The following is a 19,129-nucleotide window of genomic DNA, read 5'->3' as shown; positions in this document are numbered from 1 at the left end:
AGTGTTGAAGCCTGAGCTAGTGGAAACATCAGATTCAGCTGCTCCCCAATACAGAACCACCCACATGTTCTGGTAAAAATCCTTGCCTTCACATCAAGCACCACCTCCACAGAGTCTTTCACGAGAGATTAGTTGCAAGTTAAAGGCTGAAAGTTGTAATCATAATATCATAACCCAGAACCAAATATCACGTGTGCTAGCTTGCTATGTTTAACAGTCTGTCATTAGAGAGACTAAATGTCTCATGCATTGAACATTAATTAACATGTTATAATGTAAAGACTGACAAGTGTCATGTTGTCATCTGGTTTTCAGGTTTGCCACATTCCCGTGGATGTACCTGCTGTCAGGGGTCTTTAAGGATGCAGAGATGGCCTTCATCAGCTACGTGTGCATCAACCTCTTCATCAGCACCAACACCATCATCTCCACCTCCATCGTCTTCTTCCTGGGACAACTCAATGAGAACGATGAAGTGAGCAGCACAATGTAGAGATGACTGAAGGAGACATTTTATGACTGGAGCCATGTTGAAAAGATCTTTCCCTGAAAGGATGTGTAGTTCAGACTTTTGTTCTGATTGCCTTTTTATATCGAAGGGGTTTCTGAGTCCATTACTCTTTAGGTTTGATAAAGCATTGTTCTTCTTAGGTAAACAAAGAGGGGTTTTGAACTTCCTTTCAATATTGTTAAATAATTGAACTCATTCTTTGTTTACCTAGTTGACATCCCATGGACTGAGCACCCCTTCTGCGGGTTATTAGATATTCCAGCTCCTGGATGAAGTGCTGACACCTCTCTCTCCCTATCTATTTTTCCTTCTCTTTCTCTCTCCACAGAGGATACACGAGGTGTACAGCATCCTGTCCTATGTGTTCCTGATCTTCCCCCAGTTTAGTTTTGGGAACGGCCTGATGGAGCTGGCCAGGGTTGAGATGCAGGTCCAGATCCTCAGTGTGTATGGAGTGGACGCCTATAAGAACCCCTTCGCCATGGACATGCTGGGCTGGATGTTCGTCTCCCTCTTCCTCCAAGGCTTCATTGGCTTCACCCTGCGTCTGCTGCTCAACAAGTGGCTCATACGTAAAGTCAGGTGAGTCTGCTGTGGTGATAGGGAACTATAGCAGATTGGAATGGGCAATGATGATATATGGATGTGGGAGGCATGGTGGGCATGTAGGGCACAATTAAACTGGTCCCAGATCTGTTTTTGCTGTCTTACCAACTCCTATGGCATGGCAACGACCATATGAGTCGTTATCAGGCTAGAGGGTCAATGGTGGAAAAGCGTAAATTCCTGGTCCCCACATGTTGCTGAGTTCTTCTGTTACTGTTATCCTCATATGCATCTTTTCTCACAATCTTTCTCCCTTTCTCCCTCTTCGAGCAAGCCACTTAACCCTAATTTGCTCCAGGGGCACAGTACTACTATGGCTGACCCTGTAAAACATTTAATTGCACCTATCCGTTGTATGTGACAATAAAACATAGTTTTTTTATCCCTTCCTCATCCCTCCATCCCTCTCCTCCATAGGAACCTGATCTTCCCCAAGAAGGCAGTGCCTCAGACAGGTAGCCAGGACGAGGATGAGGATGTTTTGGCAGAGTGCCAACGTGTGACCAGCGGAGCGGCTGTTACTGACCTGCTGCAGGTCAACCAGCTGACCAAGGTCTACCATCACCTGGCCAAGAAGGTCCAGGCCGTCAAGAGGCTGTCTGTGGGCATTCCTGCTGGGGAGGTAAACTCAGGCTCCGTCTGATTCTACAACAATCACACCCTTTACAAAGTTTATGAAGTCACTATAAGATTTGCCAATAGGTCACTTTAGGCAAGTCTAAGGCAAGTCCAAGTCTTAAGTTAAGTCTTTGAGGATGAGTCCAAATTAAGTCTCATTCTGAGTTTGGTACAGCGGCTGCTTTGGTCCTTGACATGAGTGTGGTTGTGCTGTGCAGTGCTTTGGTCTACTGGGGGTGAACGGTGCAGGGAAGACCACCACTTTTAAGATGCTGACTGGAGACATCAGCCCTACTGAAGGGACAGCACAGATCAAGGACTGGGATGGGTAAGGCTATGGTGTAATATGTGTTACATTACCTTATACAGTGCATTCGGAAAGTATTCAGAACGTTTCCCTTTTGCCACATTTTGTTACGTTACAGTCTTATTCTAAAATGTATGAAATAATTGTTTTTACTCACCAACCTACACACAATACCCCATAATGACAAAGCAAAAACAGGTTTTAAGAAATTTTTGTAAATGTATTAAAAATAGAAAACAGAAATACCTTATTTATATAAGGTCCCACAGTTGATAGTGCATGTCAGAGCAAAAATCAAGCCATGAGGTCAAAGGAATTGTCCGTAGAGCTCCGAGATGGGATTGTGTCGAGGCACAGATCTGAGGAAGGGTATCAAAACATTTCTGCAGCATTAAAGGTCCCCAAGAACACAGTAGCCCCATCACTCTTAAATGGAAGGAGTTTGGAACCACCAAGACTCTTCCTTGACCTGGCCGCTGGCCAAACTGAGCAATCGGAGGAGAAGGGCCTTGGTCAGGGAGGTGACCAAGAACCCTATGGTCACTCTGACAGATCTCCAGAGTTCCTCTGTGGCGATGGAAGAACCTTCCAGAAGGACAACCATCTCTAAAGCACTCCACCAATCAGGCCTTTATGGTAGAGTGGCCAGACGGAAGCCCCTCCTCAATAAAAGGCACATGACAGCCCGCTTGGAGTTTGCCAAAAGGCACCTAAAGGACTCAGACCATGAGAAACAAGATTAACTGGTCTGATGAAACCAAGATGGAACTACTTGGCCTTAATGCCAAGCGTCACATATGGAGGAAACCTGGCACCATCCCTATGGTGAAGCATGGTGGTGGCAGCATCATGATGTTTTTCAGAGGCAGGGACTGGAAGACTAGTCAGGATCGAGGGAAAAATGAACAGAGCAAAGTACAGAGAGATCCTTGATGAAAACCTGCTCCAGAGTGCTCAGGACCTCATACTGAGGCATAGGTTCACCTTCCAACAGGACAATGACCCTAAGCACACAGCCAAGACAACGCAGGGGTGGCTTCGGGGACAAGTCTCTGAATATCCTTGAGTGGCCCAGCCAGAGCCCAGACTTGAACCTGAAAGAGACCTGAAAATAGCTGTGCAGCGATGCTCCCATCTAACCTGACAGAGCTTGAGAGGATATGCAGAGAAGAATGGGAGAAACTTCCCGAATACAGGTGTGCCAAGCTTGTCGCATCATACCCAAGAAGACACAAGGCTGTAATCGCTGCTGAATACTTTCCTGAATGCACTGTATTTTACAAATATCCATTCATTAATGGATTTGAGCATATGATCCATTTGATTATCCCCTGCAATTATGCTCTTGTGAGATACATTTTTTAAAAGTGAAGTATACTTTTCTCACGTCGCCTGCCTGTATTATTCAGAACCATATCCTGAGAGCCTAGAAACCATTTCACCTCTTACACTCTTTTAAATCTCTATCTGCGTACGTGCTTTCAGGAGGATGGTTGACATCATTGACTGCCGTAACGAGGGCATCAACATTGGCTACTGTCCCCAAGTGGACGCTCTGGATGACCTGCTGACAGGGGAGGAGCACATGTACTTCTATGCCCGCATCCGAGGCATCTCCAAGAGAGAGATAGACCGGGTAAGACATCCCACAACCATAGAGGGCTTGTGTTTTCTTTGTGACCGTGTAGAGGGTGGATTGTGTCACCTAGGATCTGGGTAACTGTGTTTCTCCCCATTGAGATATGGCCCTCCCTTACACCCACAACAATACACTTATCTTTCATCAAAGCACAGAGAACAACATCACCATTGCAGAACAATGTTAAAATCTGAAAATAAAAGACCCATATCTAGCTAGGTGCTGTACTCCTTTCTTCTTTGCTTTACATCAAAGCACGGAGAACAACATCAACAGAAGAACTTCAGAATCTGAAAATAAAATACTGAAATCTAGCTAGGTACTGAGGTACTCTTTCCTACTTTGCTCTCATCAAAGCATGGAGAACATCAACATAACAGAATAACAAAATTAAAAAAGTTAAGATTGACATCTAGCATGACACTGTACTCCTTTTGTCCTTTGCTGTCCATCAAAACACAGAGAACAACATCAACAGATCGACTTTAGAATCAGAAAGGATAAAAGTTCCATCACTAGCTATTGTAGTACTAAATGCTGGAACACTCACTATGAGTAAGACCGAGAAACCTAGTGAAGAACCCTTAAAGATACAGTAACCGGGCTGGTATAAAGTTGAATGTAGTTTAGACAGAGCTGTGCTTGGTTACCTCTGTTTTCCAATTAAGGCAGACTGTAGTGGATGTATCAATGGATCCAGATGGATTTTTCTTCCTAGCAGAGAGATCATGCTATGATGAGAGGATCATGTTTGACAGTTCACCGCAGGCACTGCTCCACCTAATTCATCACTCAGAAAGGTAATCAATCTGTGCATTCATTCTCCCAGGATTATTATGGAGAGTGAGTGTTTCTGATGTTTCTCTCTCGCTGTAATACTGATGAAGTCTGCACGGAGAACAGTCAAAGATAATGAGATAATTCGATTTTTTTATCTGACAAGTCACAAGAGGTCACAAGTCACATGTGAATCATATTTACAGAGAATAATACATATACATGATGACCCAGATCTGCTTACAAAGGGGGAAAGCTAGCCTCCTTTGACTGTGTGGGTTTTTGAGGATGTATAGCATATATCAAGGGCTCCCTCTACCACCCTCTCTCTCCCCTTCCTCCCCACCCTCTCTCTTAACCTCCCTCTCCTCTCCCCTCCTCCCTCTCTATCCTTTCATTTTGAACACATCAGCCCCGTTACACTGATAGGCTCTGACAACCTCAATGATGTCACCAATAGATACAAACAGCCAATCAGACACAGAAATGATGCGGATGACTCGCCATAATCTCCATTATACCAGAGCCTTACAAGGGCTCTGGCCATTATTGCTGTCGTTACGATTCTCTGTTCCGTTCAGGGTGTTGACAAAAATGGCTTTAATGTCCACAACAACAGTGGCTGCTAGTCTTAGGTAATTCACACAGATAGGTAGAGGGGGGAGGGAGAGAAAGAGAGAGAGACAACAATGGCTTTAATACCCTAACAACAGTGGTTATAGTCTTAAAATAATTCACAGGGATAGGTTGGTTTATATATAGCCTCCCTCCTCTGTAATGCTCTTCATCAGACAGTCATAACTTGAGGTAGTTAGACCAAGGCCTAATGCCTTAATGGGGTTGTTTCATATTTACATGGTTTAGCCACTATTTATTTAGGGGAAACATTATAGCTCGGTTGTAAAGGCCACCTGAAGAGAGAATAAAATAGCACTTTTAAACTAAATGTTAGTACACTTACTGTTAGTACAATCTAGGAGACCGAACATACTTTTGAACTAACTGTTAGATATTTTCTTATCAACGTTTTAGCTAGATAATCATTCAAAATTCACATTTGTTTGATGTTGTGTCTTTATCCATGGAACACATATGTTATAAAGCTGTTTATTATACAAAGTTAATCGAAGTATACCTGGGGCGGACCAGAGATTTTTCAGGACTTAAAGGGTGTGGACTTTGAAAGGCGTTCTATATCTTTGCTCAGGACTATTAACCAGGAATACAAAAGACAATCATGTGTAAATGTTGTCGACCTATGGGAAAATAGCTCATGCTTAAGATTGCTGTAAAGGAGCCTTAGTGTAGAATGAATATAAAACAGTTGCATTTAGAGCAGGGTTTTTATGGTTTTTATGGTGCATGTAATATGGATTATTTTAAATGCAACAAAAAGTCTAGCATACTGTTAATGTCTTTGATGCACACATAGACAATTCAATGTGTTGTTGCTCTCAGTCAATGTCAATTGCTTATTAATCAACTCGAGCTTATAGCTTTTTTGGTTTAAATTGATAGATTGCAAGCAGACTATGTTCTTCCTCAGACTGGTTTAAGCTTGCAAATGTACATAGGGAGAGAAGACAGGTAATATAGCACACAAAACAACCAAGCCCACCCTTGATTGCCAAATGTCATTAAAAATGCATAGCGGAAAAGTCAAACTAGATATTCATCTGGGTAATAGGTATATAACTGCTGGACCCCGGTGCTTTTTAACCCAAAATGGTCTCTTTAACTAGGCAGAAGACACGTTTACATTTCTAACCAAAAAGTAAAGTATCCTATTCTTCTTAACATTCCTCCATAATAGGTTTTACAGTATATCTGTAAGTCTTCGAGTAATAGCCCAGGAGTTTATTTGCTTCAATCACTGAAAACAACCAGTGCTTAGTAGAAAGAGGCTTCTATTTGAGCCAGCCATTTATTTCCTCAATGCACACAGGTTTTGCTCAATAAAATGTTGAAAAGACTACCACACTGTTAATTGTGACCAGTATGGCCAGTATAAACATTATACTAACAAATCAATTGCAGATCAGACTTGCAAAGACTAGGCTGCCTATCATACACCCCCCCCGATTTTGCACTTAAGCATCATTCTCTGACTCGTTGAGCCTTGTATCCCACGTAGTTGAGCCGACCATGCCAAACCACACTGCTGTGTCATCCATGGCAATGATGTTGCTTTCCTTTATCTTCTTTTGCACAATATTTACAGTACTCACTGAAGTTCACTCCTAAACAATTCATTTAGGCACAGGTTTATTTGAAACATTTATTTGCTGAAATGTGTGCTGATGCTCGGCTTGAAAAAAAGGGACAGGAGGCTATTTGAGATTGCATTTGAAGTTTTACAGTAGGTAACAGGTCTCTGTTTTTTTACCCAAAATAATCTTTAGAAAAATTTCAGTTTCTCACAAAATGGAAAATAAAGTATGTATTCTTCTTTTCTCCATAATAGGTATATACGTAACTGGATTTTTTTTTTTTTAACCCAAACTGGTTTCTCTTGTCCTTTCTCCCTCCCAGGTGGTCAATTACCTACTGAAGAAGCTGGAGCTGGGGTACCATAGACACACCATCAGTGACAGTTACAGCTGTGGAACCCGTAGGAAGCTCTCCACTGCCCTGGCACTCATAGGACACCCGAATATACTGCTGCTGGTGAGGACGCACACACACACACACACACACACACACACACACACACACACACACACACACACACACACACACACACACACACACACACACACACACACACACACAGATAAGGCTGCTGGTGAGCAGTCTGAGGACCCATCCGAGAGCAACACCCATTCATCAATCTGTCAAATTAACAGTGTGACATCATCATACCTACTGCTAACACAGTGTTGCAGATACTCATCTCATCACTGTATGGTGTCCATTTTAGGAAATCCTCAGAAATGTGTTTATTAAATTTTTATTCATATTTTTTATTTCAGGGGGTGCTGCAGCACCGTCAGCACCCCTATTTCCCGTGGCTTAGGCCTGATACTGAAGCAAACATATTGCTGCTGCTCCTCCGGTGAAAGCCTTATCTCAGTCCTAAATATGGTTTCCATATTAGGACATCTTCAGACAGACATCAGTGTCTTACCTCACCTTTACATAAGTCAAGTTTGACCACTACACAGGTCAAGCACCAGGCATTCACTCCTCCCTATTCCATCTCACTTGAACTCACCTCTCTCCTCTTTTCCTCTCTTCACGCTGTCCCTCTCTCCTCAGGACGAGCCTACCTCAGGTATGGACCCTCGCTCCAAACGTCACCTGTGGAAGATCATCTCAGAGGAAATCAAGGGGAAGTGTGCTGTAGTTCTCACCTCTCACAGGTAAACGTCCCTACCTCTCCAACGCCTCTACAATCCGATGACCTTTAAAAAAAAAAAGATACTGTACTATATAGCCTGTCTTTTACACAATTTTTTTAGAAAGTATCTTTAATAAAGATATTGAGTGATCATAAAATTAGGGAAGGTACTGGGTTTCTGTGAAGCTACGCAGTATACTGTATGAGTTATATAATTAAGCAGTAAGGCCCGGGGGGGTGTGGTATATGGTCAATATACCACAGCAAAGGGCTGTTCTTACGCACGACACAATGCAGAGTTCCTGGATATAACCCTTAGCTGTGGTATATTTGCCATATACCACAAACCCCCGAGGTGACATATTGCTATTATAAACTGGTTACCATTGTAATTAGAAGATGTTGTTTTGTCATACCCGTGGTATATGGTCTGATATACCACAGCTTTCAGCCAATCGGCATTCAGGGTTTGAACCACCCAGTTTATAATAATAAGAATTAATCTCCCATCATAAGGACAACAATGGAAATACGTCTCTGACTTCCTTGTCTCATCCTCAGTGATTTTATGTGTTTTTTTATGTGTGTTTTAAAATGGTCAACTAAACTCAAATGTGTGTGTGCTTGTTGCAGTATATGTTGTATATTCTGATAGATAATGGTTCATTTTCCCTCTATAACTTCTACTGTGTGTGTGTGTTCCAGTATGGAGGAGTGCGAGGCTCTTTGCACCCGTCTGGCCATCATGGTGAAGGGTCAGTTCAGGTGTCTGGGCTCCCTGCAGCACATCAAGAACAGGTCAGTGGCCTCTCGTCCTCCCCTCTCCTCCACCTCTCCTTCCTCTCTCATCCCCTCTCAGCTAGTCATTAGTCACCTCTGGTCCTCTGCTGCTCTCCTCCTATTGTTTTCTCACTGATCTGTTGTTCTCTGTACCAGAGCCTATGCTGGGCTGGTTGCAGTTTTTTTTGTGTTGCCTTGCAAACTCCTATAACAGTAATTGTTTGGCATTACAACAACCGAAAGAGATTTGGGACCCACATATTCCTATTGTTCTCTGACTCATCATTTGTTCCCTGTATCGTACACCTAGCCTGGTCCCAGATCTGCTTGTGCTCCCTTGCCAACTCATATGATCATTGTTTGGCATGAAAACGGCCATAGGAGTTGGCAAGACAGTACAAACAGATCTAGGACCAGGCTATTCCTATTGTTCTCTGACTGATCTGACGTTTGTTTCCTGTACTCTAGGCTAGCTTGTTCCCAGATCTCTTTATGTTGTATAGCCAACTACTGCACAATGACAACTTAAACAGATCTGGGACCAGGCTAACTGTATGCTAGGCTGTAGCTTGTAGACAAATATTAGTGTCAAACCGTGACTATTGGACCTAGGCCTTCGGTGGAGGTAAAACATCTTCCAACACATTGTACCAAACTCAAAAAATCAAGGAAAATAACAGAAACATAGCATCACTTAATGCACCCAACTGAATCAAACAGGCCTGAGGCTGAGCCACGCTTCGGGATGCCACTCACACAGACAGCCCCAGCACGGATAATGCTACTAGCAACAACAACCTAACTGCTTACACAACCTATGGTAGCCTAACGCCATCGCTATCATACTATCACCAAAAGCGACAACAGTGACATATCAAAGAATGTGAGTGTGACAGGTTGGTGATGCTGTAAGGACAGTGACTGTACTTTTTGTAAAAGACATAGCTAAGGCTGATAGAAAGACAGCAGTCACACATAGCATGATGTTATAGAATAAGCAGTACATTCACTCAGACATAATAAGCCAGTAGGTCTCAATCATAAAACAAAAACCCAACCATTAGGCTAAGCATTTCCCAATCAAAATGTACAAGTCTTATTTCTCTTCTTTTTTTTCTTCACATTCAGTACACAAAGTAACCAGTTATCTTAAAGAATCATGAAGGAGCCCACACACATCAGGCAGACGGTATCAGAACATGAGGTCTGATACCAACAAGCTCTGAGACAGTTTTCTGACATCACAGACTCTCATCAGACTAACTCCTTGAATACTCTACTCCTTGAAGTTTGCAGTTGTGTCTGAACACTATTTAGCAAAATATATTTTTTCTTTACCCTTTAGTGTATGTACTTTACTGCATTTATAATTTGGATATAGATTTTCAACAGTAAAAGTTCAAAAATCTCTGGAGGACGTCTTTAACTTCTTGTTGAAAGTTAATCTTGAAAAGGGCGAAGCTAACAAATTAGCAACAACATCCTCTTCAATAACACCTGCTGCAGCTGCTGCACACTAGCCTACAACAAAAGCTAAACTCAGCAAAAAAAGAAACGTCCCTTTTTCAGGACCCTGTCTTTAAAAGATAATTTGTAAAAATCCAAATAACTTCACAGATCTTTATTGTAAAGGGTTTAAACACTGTTTCCCATGCTTGTTCAATGAACCATAAACAATTAATGAACATGCACTTGTGGAACGGTCATTAAGACACTAACAGATTACAGACGGTAGGCAATTAAGGTCACAGTTATGAAAACTTAGGACACTAAAAAGGCCTTTCTACTGACTCTGAAAAACACCCAAAGAAAGATGCCCAGGGTCCCTACTCATCTGCGTGAATTTGCCTTAGGCATGCTGCAAGGAGGCATGAGGACTGCAGATGCGGCCAGGGCAATAAATTGCAATGTCCATACTGTGAGACGCCTAAGACAGCGCTACAGGGAGACAGGACGGACAGCTGATCGTCCTCGCAGTGGCAGACCACGTGTAATAACACCTGCACAGGATCGGTACATCCGAACATCACACCTGCGGGGCAGGTACAGGATGGCAACATTAACTGCCCGACTTACACCAGGAACGCACAATCCCTCCATCAGTGCTCAGACTGTCCGCAATAGGCCGAGAGAGGCTGGACTGAGGGCTTGTAGGTCTGTTGTAAGGCAGGTCCTTACCAGACATCACCGGCAACAACATCGCCTATGGGCACAAACCCATCGTCACTGGACCAGACAGGACTGGTAAAAGGTGCTCTTCACTGAAGAGTCGTGGTATTGTCTCACCAGGGGTGATGGTCGGATTCGCGTTTATCGTCAAAGGAATGAGCGTTACACCGAGGCCTGTACTCTGGAGCGGGATCAATTTGGAAGTGGAGAGTCCGTCATGGTCTGAGGCGGTGTGTCACAGCATCATCGGACTGAGCTTGTTGTCATTGCAAGCAATCTCAATGCTGTGCGTTACAGAGAAGACATCCTCCTCCCTCATGTGGTACCCTTCCTGCAGGCTCATCCTGACATGACCCTCCAGCATGACAATGCCACCAGCCAAACTGCTTGTTCTGTGCCTGATTTCCTGCAAGACAGGAATGTCAGTGTTCTGCCATGGTGAAGAGCCCGGATCTCAATCCCATTGTGCAGGTCTGGGACCTATTGGATCGGAGGGTGAGGGCCATTCCCCCCAGAAATGTCCATGAACTTGCAGATGCCTTGGTGGAAGAGTGGGGTAACATCTCACAGCAAGAACTGGTCAATCTGGTGCAGTCCATGAGGAGGAGATGCACTGCAGTACTTAATGCAGCTGGTGGCCACACCAGATACTGACTGTTACTTTTGATTTTGACCCCCCCCCCCCCTTTGTTCAGGGACACATTATTACATTTCTGTTAGTCACGTCTGTGGAAATTGTTCAGTTTATGTCTGTTGTTGAATCTTGTTAAGTTTGCTGAAAAATAAGTTTAGTTTAGCTATCTAGACCGTGGGAAAACTACTGCTCGCTATTGCGCAGTGACATATTGGCCTTCGAGAAGACGAAGTTTCCATAATTAAAAAAAGAAATGTCCCACCCATTAATTTGATTAGTTGATTCCACTGTCACTCCAAAATTCTGCCCTAATACAGTTGTATGGCAGGTTTCTGAAGGCCTAGCCAATGGCTGACTTAACGAATGGCTGATTTATGTCCCTAGAGACCACCAAAGAAAAATTCTGATTGGATTTTTTTTCTCTTCGGTGTTAACCCTTTCCTTTCCAACACAAACTGAAGAGATTAAAGCAGAATATTACATTAACTCTGATTGGTAATAAAATAGTCAACATTCCTTCGTGATGATGTGTGTTTCTCTCAGGTTTGGCAGCGGCTTCACGGTGAAGATGTACCTGGCTGTGTCTTCCTGTGACGTAGAGGTCATCACCAATTTCATGCAGTCCCACTTCCCCAGCACGTACCTAAAGGTAAGATACCTGGGACAGTCTGGTCTGGGGTACTGAATGAATGAACTGTATCTGATTTGTGCCAGTATAAAATACATTTCTATAAAATTCCCACAAAGCACATTCACACACACTATAATGGCAAAACGCAGTAACTACGAATTTGGTCAAACATCTTTGATCTGTTACGGTCAGGTATATTATCTGATTAATGTTGTATTTAATTTCCTGACACAAGAACAAGCCAGTTGATCAGAAATGGTTGTCTGTCAAGATAGAAAAATACTTTGAAGTCAGATTTAGAAGTAAATATAAAATGTAGTTCATGCGGTTTGCCTTTGTACTGTAGAACGGCACAGTTTATGACATGTGGCACCTGATTGATTGATTGATTGAGATGTGCCCTAATGTCTCCTCCTCCCAGGACCAGCACTCTTCCATGGTGGAGTATCATGTGCCTGTGGCACCTGGAGGTGTGGCGGACATCTTTGACCAGCTGGAGTCTAACAAGGCCGCTCTGCAGATCAAGCACTTCTCTGTCAGCCAGACTACCCTGGATGAGGTGAGAGAGAGAGGGATGGTCCGAAAGAGGGAGGGAAGGATGGTGGAGGGTGGAAGGGAGAGAGAGGGACACGGAGAGAAAGGCAGACGGAGAGAGTGAGTGATGGGGTGTGAGAATAAGAGAGAGAAAGAAAGAGAGAGAAACCAAGGGGGGGAGTCTGTTGGAGGGAGAGAGAGACCTAACAGACTTAAAATGCCATTATGTCTTCACACTTCAGAAATCAAGGTACAAAAAGAGGTTTTGAATCCTAATCAGAGTAACTGAGAGAGGGTATGAACCTACAACCAACACTCTTAGAAAAATAGGTTCCAAAAGGGTTCTTTGGTTGTCCCCTTTTTGGATCCAGGTAGAATAATTTTGGGTTCCATGTAGAACCCTCTGTGAGAAGTATGTAAATCAGTCGGAAACAACCAACCCAGTCACTGATCCTGTTGAATCATTCATTCCCCTCCAGGTCTTCATCAACTTTGCAATGGGGAAGGTTGGCATCGAGACGATCCCAATCCACAGCGACGAATATTCCGAAGCAGACAGCATCAGCCTCGACTCCATCGCGGCTTCAGATACATAGCTTTGGCGGCAATCTTGTTCACAATGCATCTGTTTGAAGACACAAACTGTGAAGGAAGAAAAGCAATATTCGCACTAGATAGAAATTAATAAACTGATCTAAGTTTTAATAATAATGGAAAATTTCAAATATGAATCAACCTGCAATCACTTTACTTAATTTTAATTTTGTAATTTTGCTTTGGTAGTCTTCTCAGTTTCACTTTTATACCTTATGAAGGATAACTTATGAAGTCACTTTGTTGCCACTTTGGACTGTTAAATTGAACAGGGTGTGTCTTTTTTTGTTTCATCAGGTAATGAGATTTATAGAGATGTGAACATGCTTCTATCATGTTTCTTCACTAATGTGTCAAAATCCTAAAAATGTAATGGCCTTCCTCACTTGTAGGTTATAACCAATGAACAAAAGTGCAATTATCTGTTTACTTGTCATGAACAAAATATATATTAATGGAAATCGTGCCTAAGATCAAATACGTTGTATTGTCATGTTATTATCATTGCAAATCTGAGTACTGTGGTGGAGTCACTGCTCTTTAGCAATAGTTGTAACCTTAGAGAGATAAGCATTCTCCACTTTTATCACTCTGTATTCCATTGGTGAAACTCATCTTTTGTTGATTCAATTCTATTGATTTGGCCCATTGGTTAGAATTATATATATTTTATGTAGCCTACTACCTAGTATATCTGCAGAGGTTCTCATACTTATGGTGACAATATTATAATCACAGCTATTGAGGTAAAAGTCAATACCAAACTTTTTGGCATCCTTAACACTTCCTCTAATGGCATATCTCAATATGTTATTGTTCACTTTCCTCCTAATGCACAGATCCACATGAATATGAATGTACTGAACTTATTATTTTTTTTACATTTAATAAAGCTATTATATGATAGCACACACAGTGTTGCTTGTTATAACAGTGCATCATGAAACATTACTTTATCCATTAGGCCCTATCTATTGAATTTCACCATGTGCAGGAAAATGACCCTCCTCCTAAAGATTGTTGTTAGCTACCTTCATCTTCATCATAATTCATTGTCTATTCATTCTATGAATAACAAATTAATGAATAGAAATACAGTTTAGCTGGCCGCCTGGCAGATGTTTCCCCATATAGACGGGTTAGCTGACAATGTCACAAAAACAATGTGCACGCTTCAATGTGGCAAAAGTCTGTGTGTTGTGATTCTAGATAGACAGATAGCTAGCAACAATGACAAGAAGCTAGCATTTGGGGAATTCTAGGTTGCTCGTTTCAGCTCTCATCTTGTTATTGATATATCTTGAGGTGTTTTGACTGATGTCACGTATATGCTAATATGGCTCATCCGTTAGCTAACCAACAACTGTAACAATGTATTTGAGAGACAAGTGCTCATTGTGCAAATTGATTTATGTTTTCAATAAACATTGGAGAGGAAATATGGTTTGCGTGTTGTCAACAATCTAAGCCAGCCTCGTCTAAGCCAGCCTCGCACTTGTCTGTTTTGTTGCTAAACAACAAACCTGTCTATAGGCGTGCATAGGCCTAGCTTACATTTGCTTTCTATGGGGACAGGCTATGCTGTGTTGCCAAGAATTTTTCAGTGAGATCCGCAATTGGCTCCTTGATTTGTCACTAGACGTCACATGACCAAATTGCCTTGCTGCAGCACGGTTGCGATCCCCACGTAGCTTTATCACCCTTTTCCCCCTTCACATCCCCTCCCCTTTTCCTTCTCTGCCTGTGTGTGCGCCTCTGCTGTGACTTATGTTATACAGCTTCTCCCACTCTCTTTGCAGCAGAATTGAGTGGGAAAAGTTGCTAAATGCAGGGGCAGACTGGGACAAAAATGAAGCCCTGGCATTTCAGCCACAGCAGCTCACATCATCATAATTAACAGTAAGGGTTGATTACTATTAAATATATAATATAAATATCAACAAACTGCCAGTACAGTTGAAGTCGGAGGTTTACATACACTTATGTTGGAGTCATTAAAACCCGTTTTTCAACCACTCCACAAACTTTAGTTTTGACAAGTCGGTTAGGACATCTACTTTGTACATGACACAAGTAATTTTTCCAACAGTTGTTTACAGACAGATTATTTCACTTATGATGATTCTCTGTATTACATTCCAGTGGGTCAGAAGTTTACATGCACTAAGTTTACTGTGCCTTTAAACAGCTTGGAAAATTAAAAAAAATGATGTCATTGCTTTAGAAGCTTCTGATAGGCTATTTGACATCATTTGAGTCAATTGGAGGTGTACCTGTGGATGTATTTCATGGCCTACCTTCAAACAGTGCCTCTTTGCTTGACATCATGGGAAAATCAAAAGAAAAGACCTCAGAAAAAAAATTGTAGATCTCCACAAGTGTGGTTCATCCTTGGGAGCAATTTCCAAATGCCTGAAGGTACCACGTTCATCTGTACAAACAATAGTACGCAAGTATAAACACCATGAGACCACACAGCCGTCATACCGCTCAGGAAGGAGACGCGTTCTGTCACCTAGAGATGAACGTATTTTGGTGCGAAAAGTGGAAATAAATCCCAGAACAACAGCAAAGGACCTTGTGAAGATGCTGGAGGAAACAGGTACAGAAGTATCTATATCCACAGTAAAACAAGTCCTATATCGACATAACCTGAAAGACCGCTCAGCAAGGAAGAAGCCACTAATCCAAAACCGCCATAAAAAAGACAGACTTTGGTTTGCAACTGCATATGGGGACAAAGATCATACTTTTTGGAGAAATGTCCTCTGGTCTGATGAAACAAAAATAGAACTGTTTGGCCATAATGACCATTGTTACGTTTGGATGAAAAAGGGGGAGTCTTGCAAGCCGAAGAACAGCATCCCAACTGTGAAGCACGGGGGTGGCAGCATCATGTTGTGTTGGTGCTTTTCTGCAGGAGGGACTGGTGCACTTGACAAAATAGATGGCATCATGAGGTAGGAAAATTATGTGGATATGTTGATGCAACATCTCAAGACATCAGTCAGGAAGTTAAAGCTTGGTCGCAATTGGGTCTTCCAAATGGACAATGACCCCAAGCATACTTCCAACGTTGTGGAAAATGGCTTAAGGACAACAAAGTCAACGTATTGGAGTGGCCATCACAAAGCCCTGACCTCATCCTATAGAAAATTTGTGGGTAGAACTGAAAAAACGTGTGCGAGTAAGGAGGCCTACAAACCTGACTCAGATACACCAGCTCTGTTAGGAGGAATGGGCCAAAATGCACCCAACTTATTGTGGGAAGCTTGTGGAAGGCTACCTGAAACATTTGACCCAAGTTAAACAATTTGACGGCAATGCTACCGAATACTAATTGAGTGTATGTAAACTTCTGACACACTGGGAATGTGATGAAAGAAATAAAAGCTGAAATAAATCATTCTCTCTACTATTAATCTGACATTTCACATTCTTAAAATAAAGTGGTGATCCTGACTGACCTAAAATAGGGACTTTTTACTCTGATTACATGTCAGGAATTGTACAAAGCTGAGTTTAAATGTATTTGGCTGTGTATGTAAACTTCCGACTTCAACTGTACATGTGTCAGTGTCTCTCTGTTTTCTCCCTACATCCACTACACAGCTGAGATGTCTGTGCCACTAAGCCTGGCATCACTGGGACCAGAGGACCACACTGGGCCCACCAACCTCCTAGGATAACACTTTATTTTTAAGGTTCCATAATAAAACATTTAAAAGGCATTTATAAGGCATTTACAAACTGTTTGCTCACCATTTATTAATCATTACTCACACATTTGTAAATGTTACTTAGCTAATTATTCACACGTATAAATATTTCCTTAAACATCCTGTGTTGTGTGCTTGTTCTTTTACAAGGTACAGCAGGAATGGCTACCAATGGCATGCCCTTCTTTTTGTGAGAAATTACATTTATAAAACATTTATAAAGTGTTTATAAAGATTAAATAGCACTCACTTTAGATTAGGGACTGAAAAAATACTTTACCAATGACTAATAAATGGTTTATTAATGTGGGAGTAATGATTAATAAATGGTGAACACACGATTTATAAACGCTTTATAAATGGTTTATGACGGACCCTTAAAATAAAGTGTAACTCCAAAGTTATTATATAATTGATTTTCTTGGTCTAATATATGTGTTTATTCATTAACAACTATACCCGATGGGTGGTACTACATATGTCAAATTAGTGCATTTCAAGTTTTCCCCCTGCCCACTTTAGATAAGTGATTAAATAATAGTCTACATATAATTAAATTGAGGAATACAGATAGAGAGAAGGAGAGAGAGAGACTGTCAGTTCCTTAATGTTTTGGCTGTAGCCAATGGCTACATTAAAGACGTCTCTGTTTTCTTCTATTGAATTCAATATACAACATTATGTGTTGGTCAGAGGAAGATGCTGGGACTAGTTTATGTGGATGTGGGTAGATTTCCAGCATTGTGCTTCCTCTGGGCATGCGTATCTTTCTGCCAAGAAGTGACGGGACTATCAGCGAATGAAATAAGCGGGATAGGCAGGACTTTCCTAATCCAACACCAGAGTCACTTGTTACTACAGCTCATAAACTCACTCACTGGGTTGAAGAGATTCAGAAGCGAATAAACATTGATTAAACAATTAAAATACACAGAGAGTCCCCGAATTGACCTTTATTGTAATATATGATGATTGTGTTTAGTAAAAAGCACTGTATAAATGTCTAGTAGATGGCTATTGCCTTACCTATGTGTTATAAAAGCCAATCTAACGGCTTGTTAGGCTATATTGCAAGTAGCCTAGTGTCTAAATTTTATTTTATTTTATTTATTTATTTTACCGTTATTTTACCAGGTAAGTTGACTGAGAACACGTTCTCATTTGCAGCAACGACCTGGGGAATAGTTACAGGGGAGAGGAGGGGGATGAATGAGCCAATTGTAAACTGTTCTCCCGAATCCCCCCTTCCTTACTTAGCCTACTATAGTAGGTATTAAACATATATTTCATACAATATAGCCTACAGCCAAAATATTAATCCTAACTGGCGGTAGTAGTAAGCTACATCAGTGGTTCTCAACTGGTTTTGCCTTGGGACCCAAACTGAACCAGGTTGTCTCAGTCGCGACTCAATTTTTGCATCGCGAAAACAAAGTACAATCTGGAGAACGATTGTAATGCTATATTGATAGTAAATGTAGCAATTATATGACAAGGGAACAATATTCCCACCTCCTTCATTGTTAATAATTAAATATTGCCCATATTCTTGATGAAGAATGTTAATAAACTCACTGGCTTGAGACCACACAATCAAACAAAATAGAGCTGATAATAGCTCTATATTGAAAAAAACTGTGATTGAAAACTTGTTCAGAGATTAAATTATTGTAATTTTTTTTAAATTCATTATAATTTCTACACACTTTCTACCTGGTTTTACTCGTTTAAGTTCAGACTGGAGCATTTTTTCATTTAAAGTTAAATAATATATACAGTACCCGTCAAAAGTTTGGACACACCTACTCATTCCAGGGTTTTTCTTTATTTGTACTATTTTCTACATTGTAGAATAATAGTGAAGACATCAAAACTATGAAATAACACATATGGAATCATGTAGTAACTAAAAAAAGTGTTAAATAAATCAAAATATATTTTATATTTGAGATTCTTCAAAGTAGTCACCCTTTGCCTACTTTGAAGTCATAAACATTTTTAAAACAAGCTCATGGTCTGCCGGCCGTGTCCATATTTTAAATCTACAATTTTGGGGGGTCAATTTCGTCCAGCCCATCCTAATAAAAGATGGTCCGGGCCTTCTGGCATTTGCCAGACAGACAATCCGCCCATGGCTAAATGCTATCAAAACCATAGAAACCATTGGTGTCAAAACTGCCAGAGTTGTTACACTTCTCCCTCCTTTCAAAGAGCGCGTCCTCGCGCTAGCTTGCGACTCTACGTCTTACAGGAATGCATGTAGCATGCTT

The 19,129-nt window shown here is 41.5% G+C and overlaps 1 protein-coding gene across 1 annotated transcript in view; it reads left to right on the top strand.

Annotated features, from left to right (window-relative positions):
- abca12 (ATP-binding cassette, sub-family A (ABC1), member 12) overlaps positions 1-14,583 on the top strand; it is a 95,457-nt gene extending 80,874 nt beyond the window's left edge. The window contains exons 72-82 of the mRNA XM_071355258.1: positions 316-475; positions 840-1,093; positions 1,535-1,739; positions 1,954-2,063; positions 3,528-3,678; positions 6,991-7,125; positions 7,717-7,820; positions 8,504-8,596; positions 11,925-12,030; positions 12,434-12,571; positions 13,026-14,583. Of these exons, the coding sequence (XP_071211359.1) occupies positions 316-475; positions 840-1,093; positions 1,535-1,739; positions 1,954-2,063; positions 3,528-3,678; positions 6,991-7,125; positions 7,717-7,820; positions 8,504-8,596; positions 11,925-12,030; positions 12,434-12,571; positions 13,026-13,142 (1,573 nt within the window). The 3' untranslated portion in view covers positions 13,143-14,583. The remainder of the gene's footprint in view (positions 1-315; positions 476-839; positions 1,094-1,534; positions 1,740-1,953; positions 2,064-3,527; positions 3,679-6,990; positions 7,126-7,716; positions 7,821-8,503; positions 8,597-11,924; positions 12,031-12,433; positions 12,572-13,025) is intronic.
- Positions 14,584-19,129: the final 4,546 nt, after the last annotated feature.

Source organism: Salvelinus alpinus, chromosome 20, assembly GCF_045679555.1.
Source record: "Salvelinus alpinus chromosome 20, SLU_Salpinus.1, whole genome shotgun sequence".
Classification (NCBI taxonomy): domain Eukaryota; kingdom Metazoa; phylum Chordata; class Actinopteri; order Salmoniformes; family Salmonidae; genus Salvelinus; species Salvelinus alpinus.
Note: the sequence above shows the minus strand (reverse complement) of the source record. Positions and strands in the feature narration are given on the sequence as shown.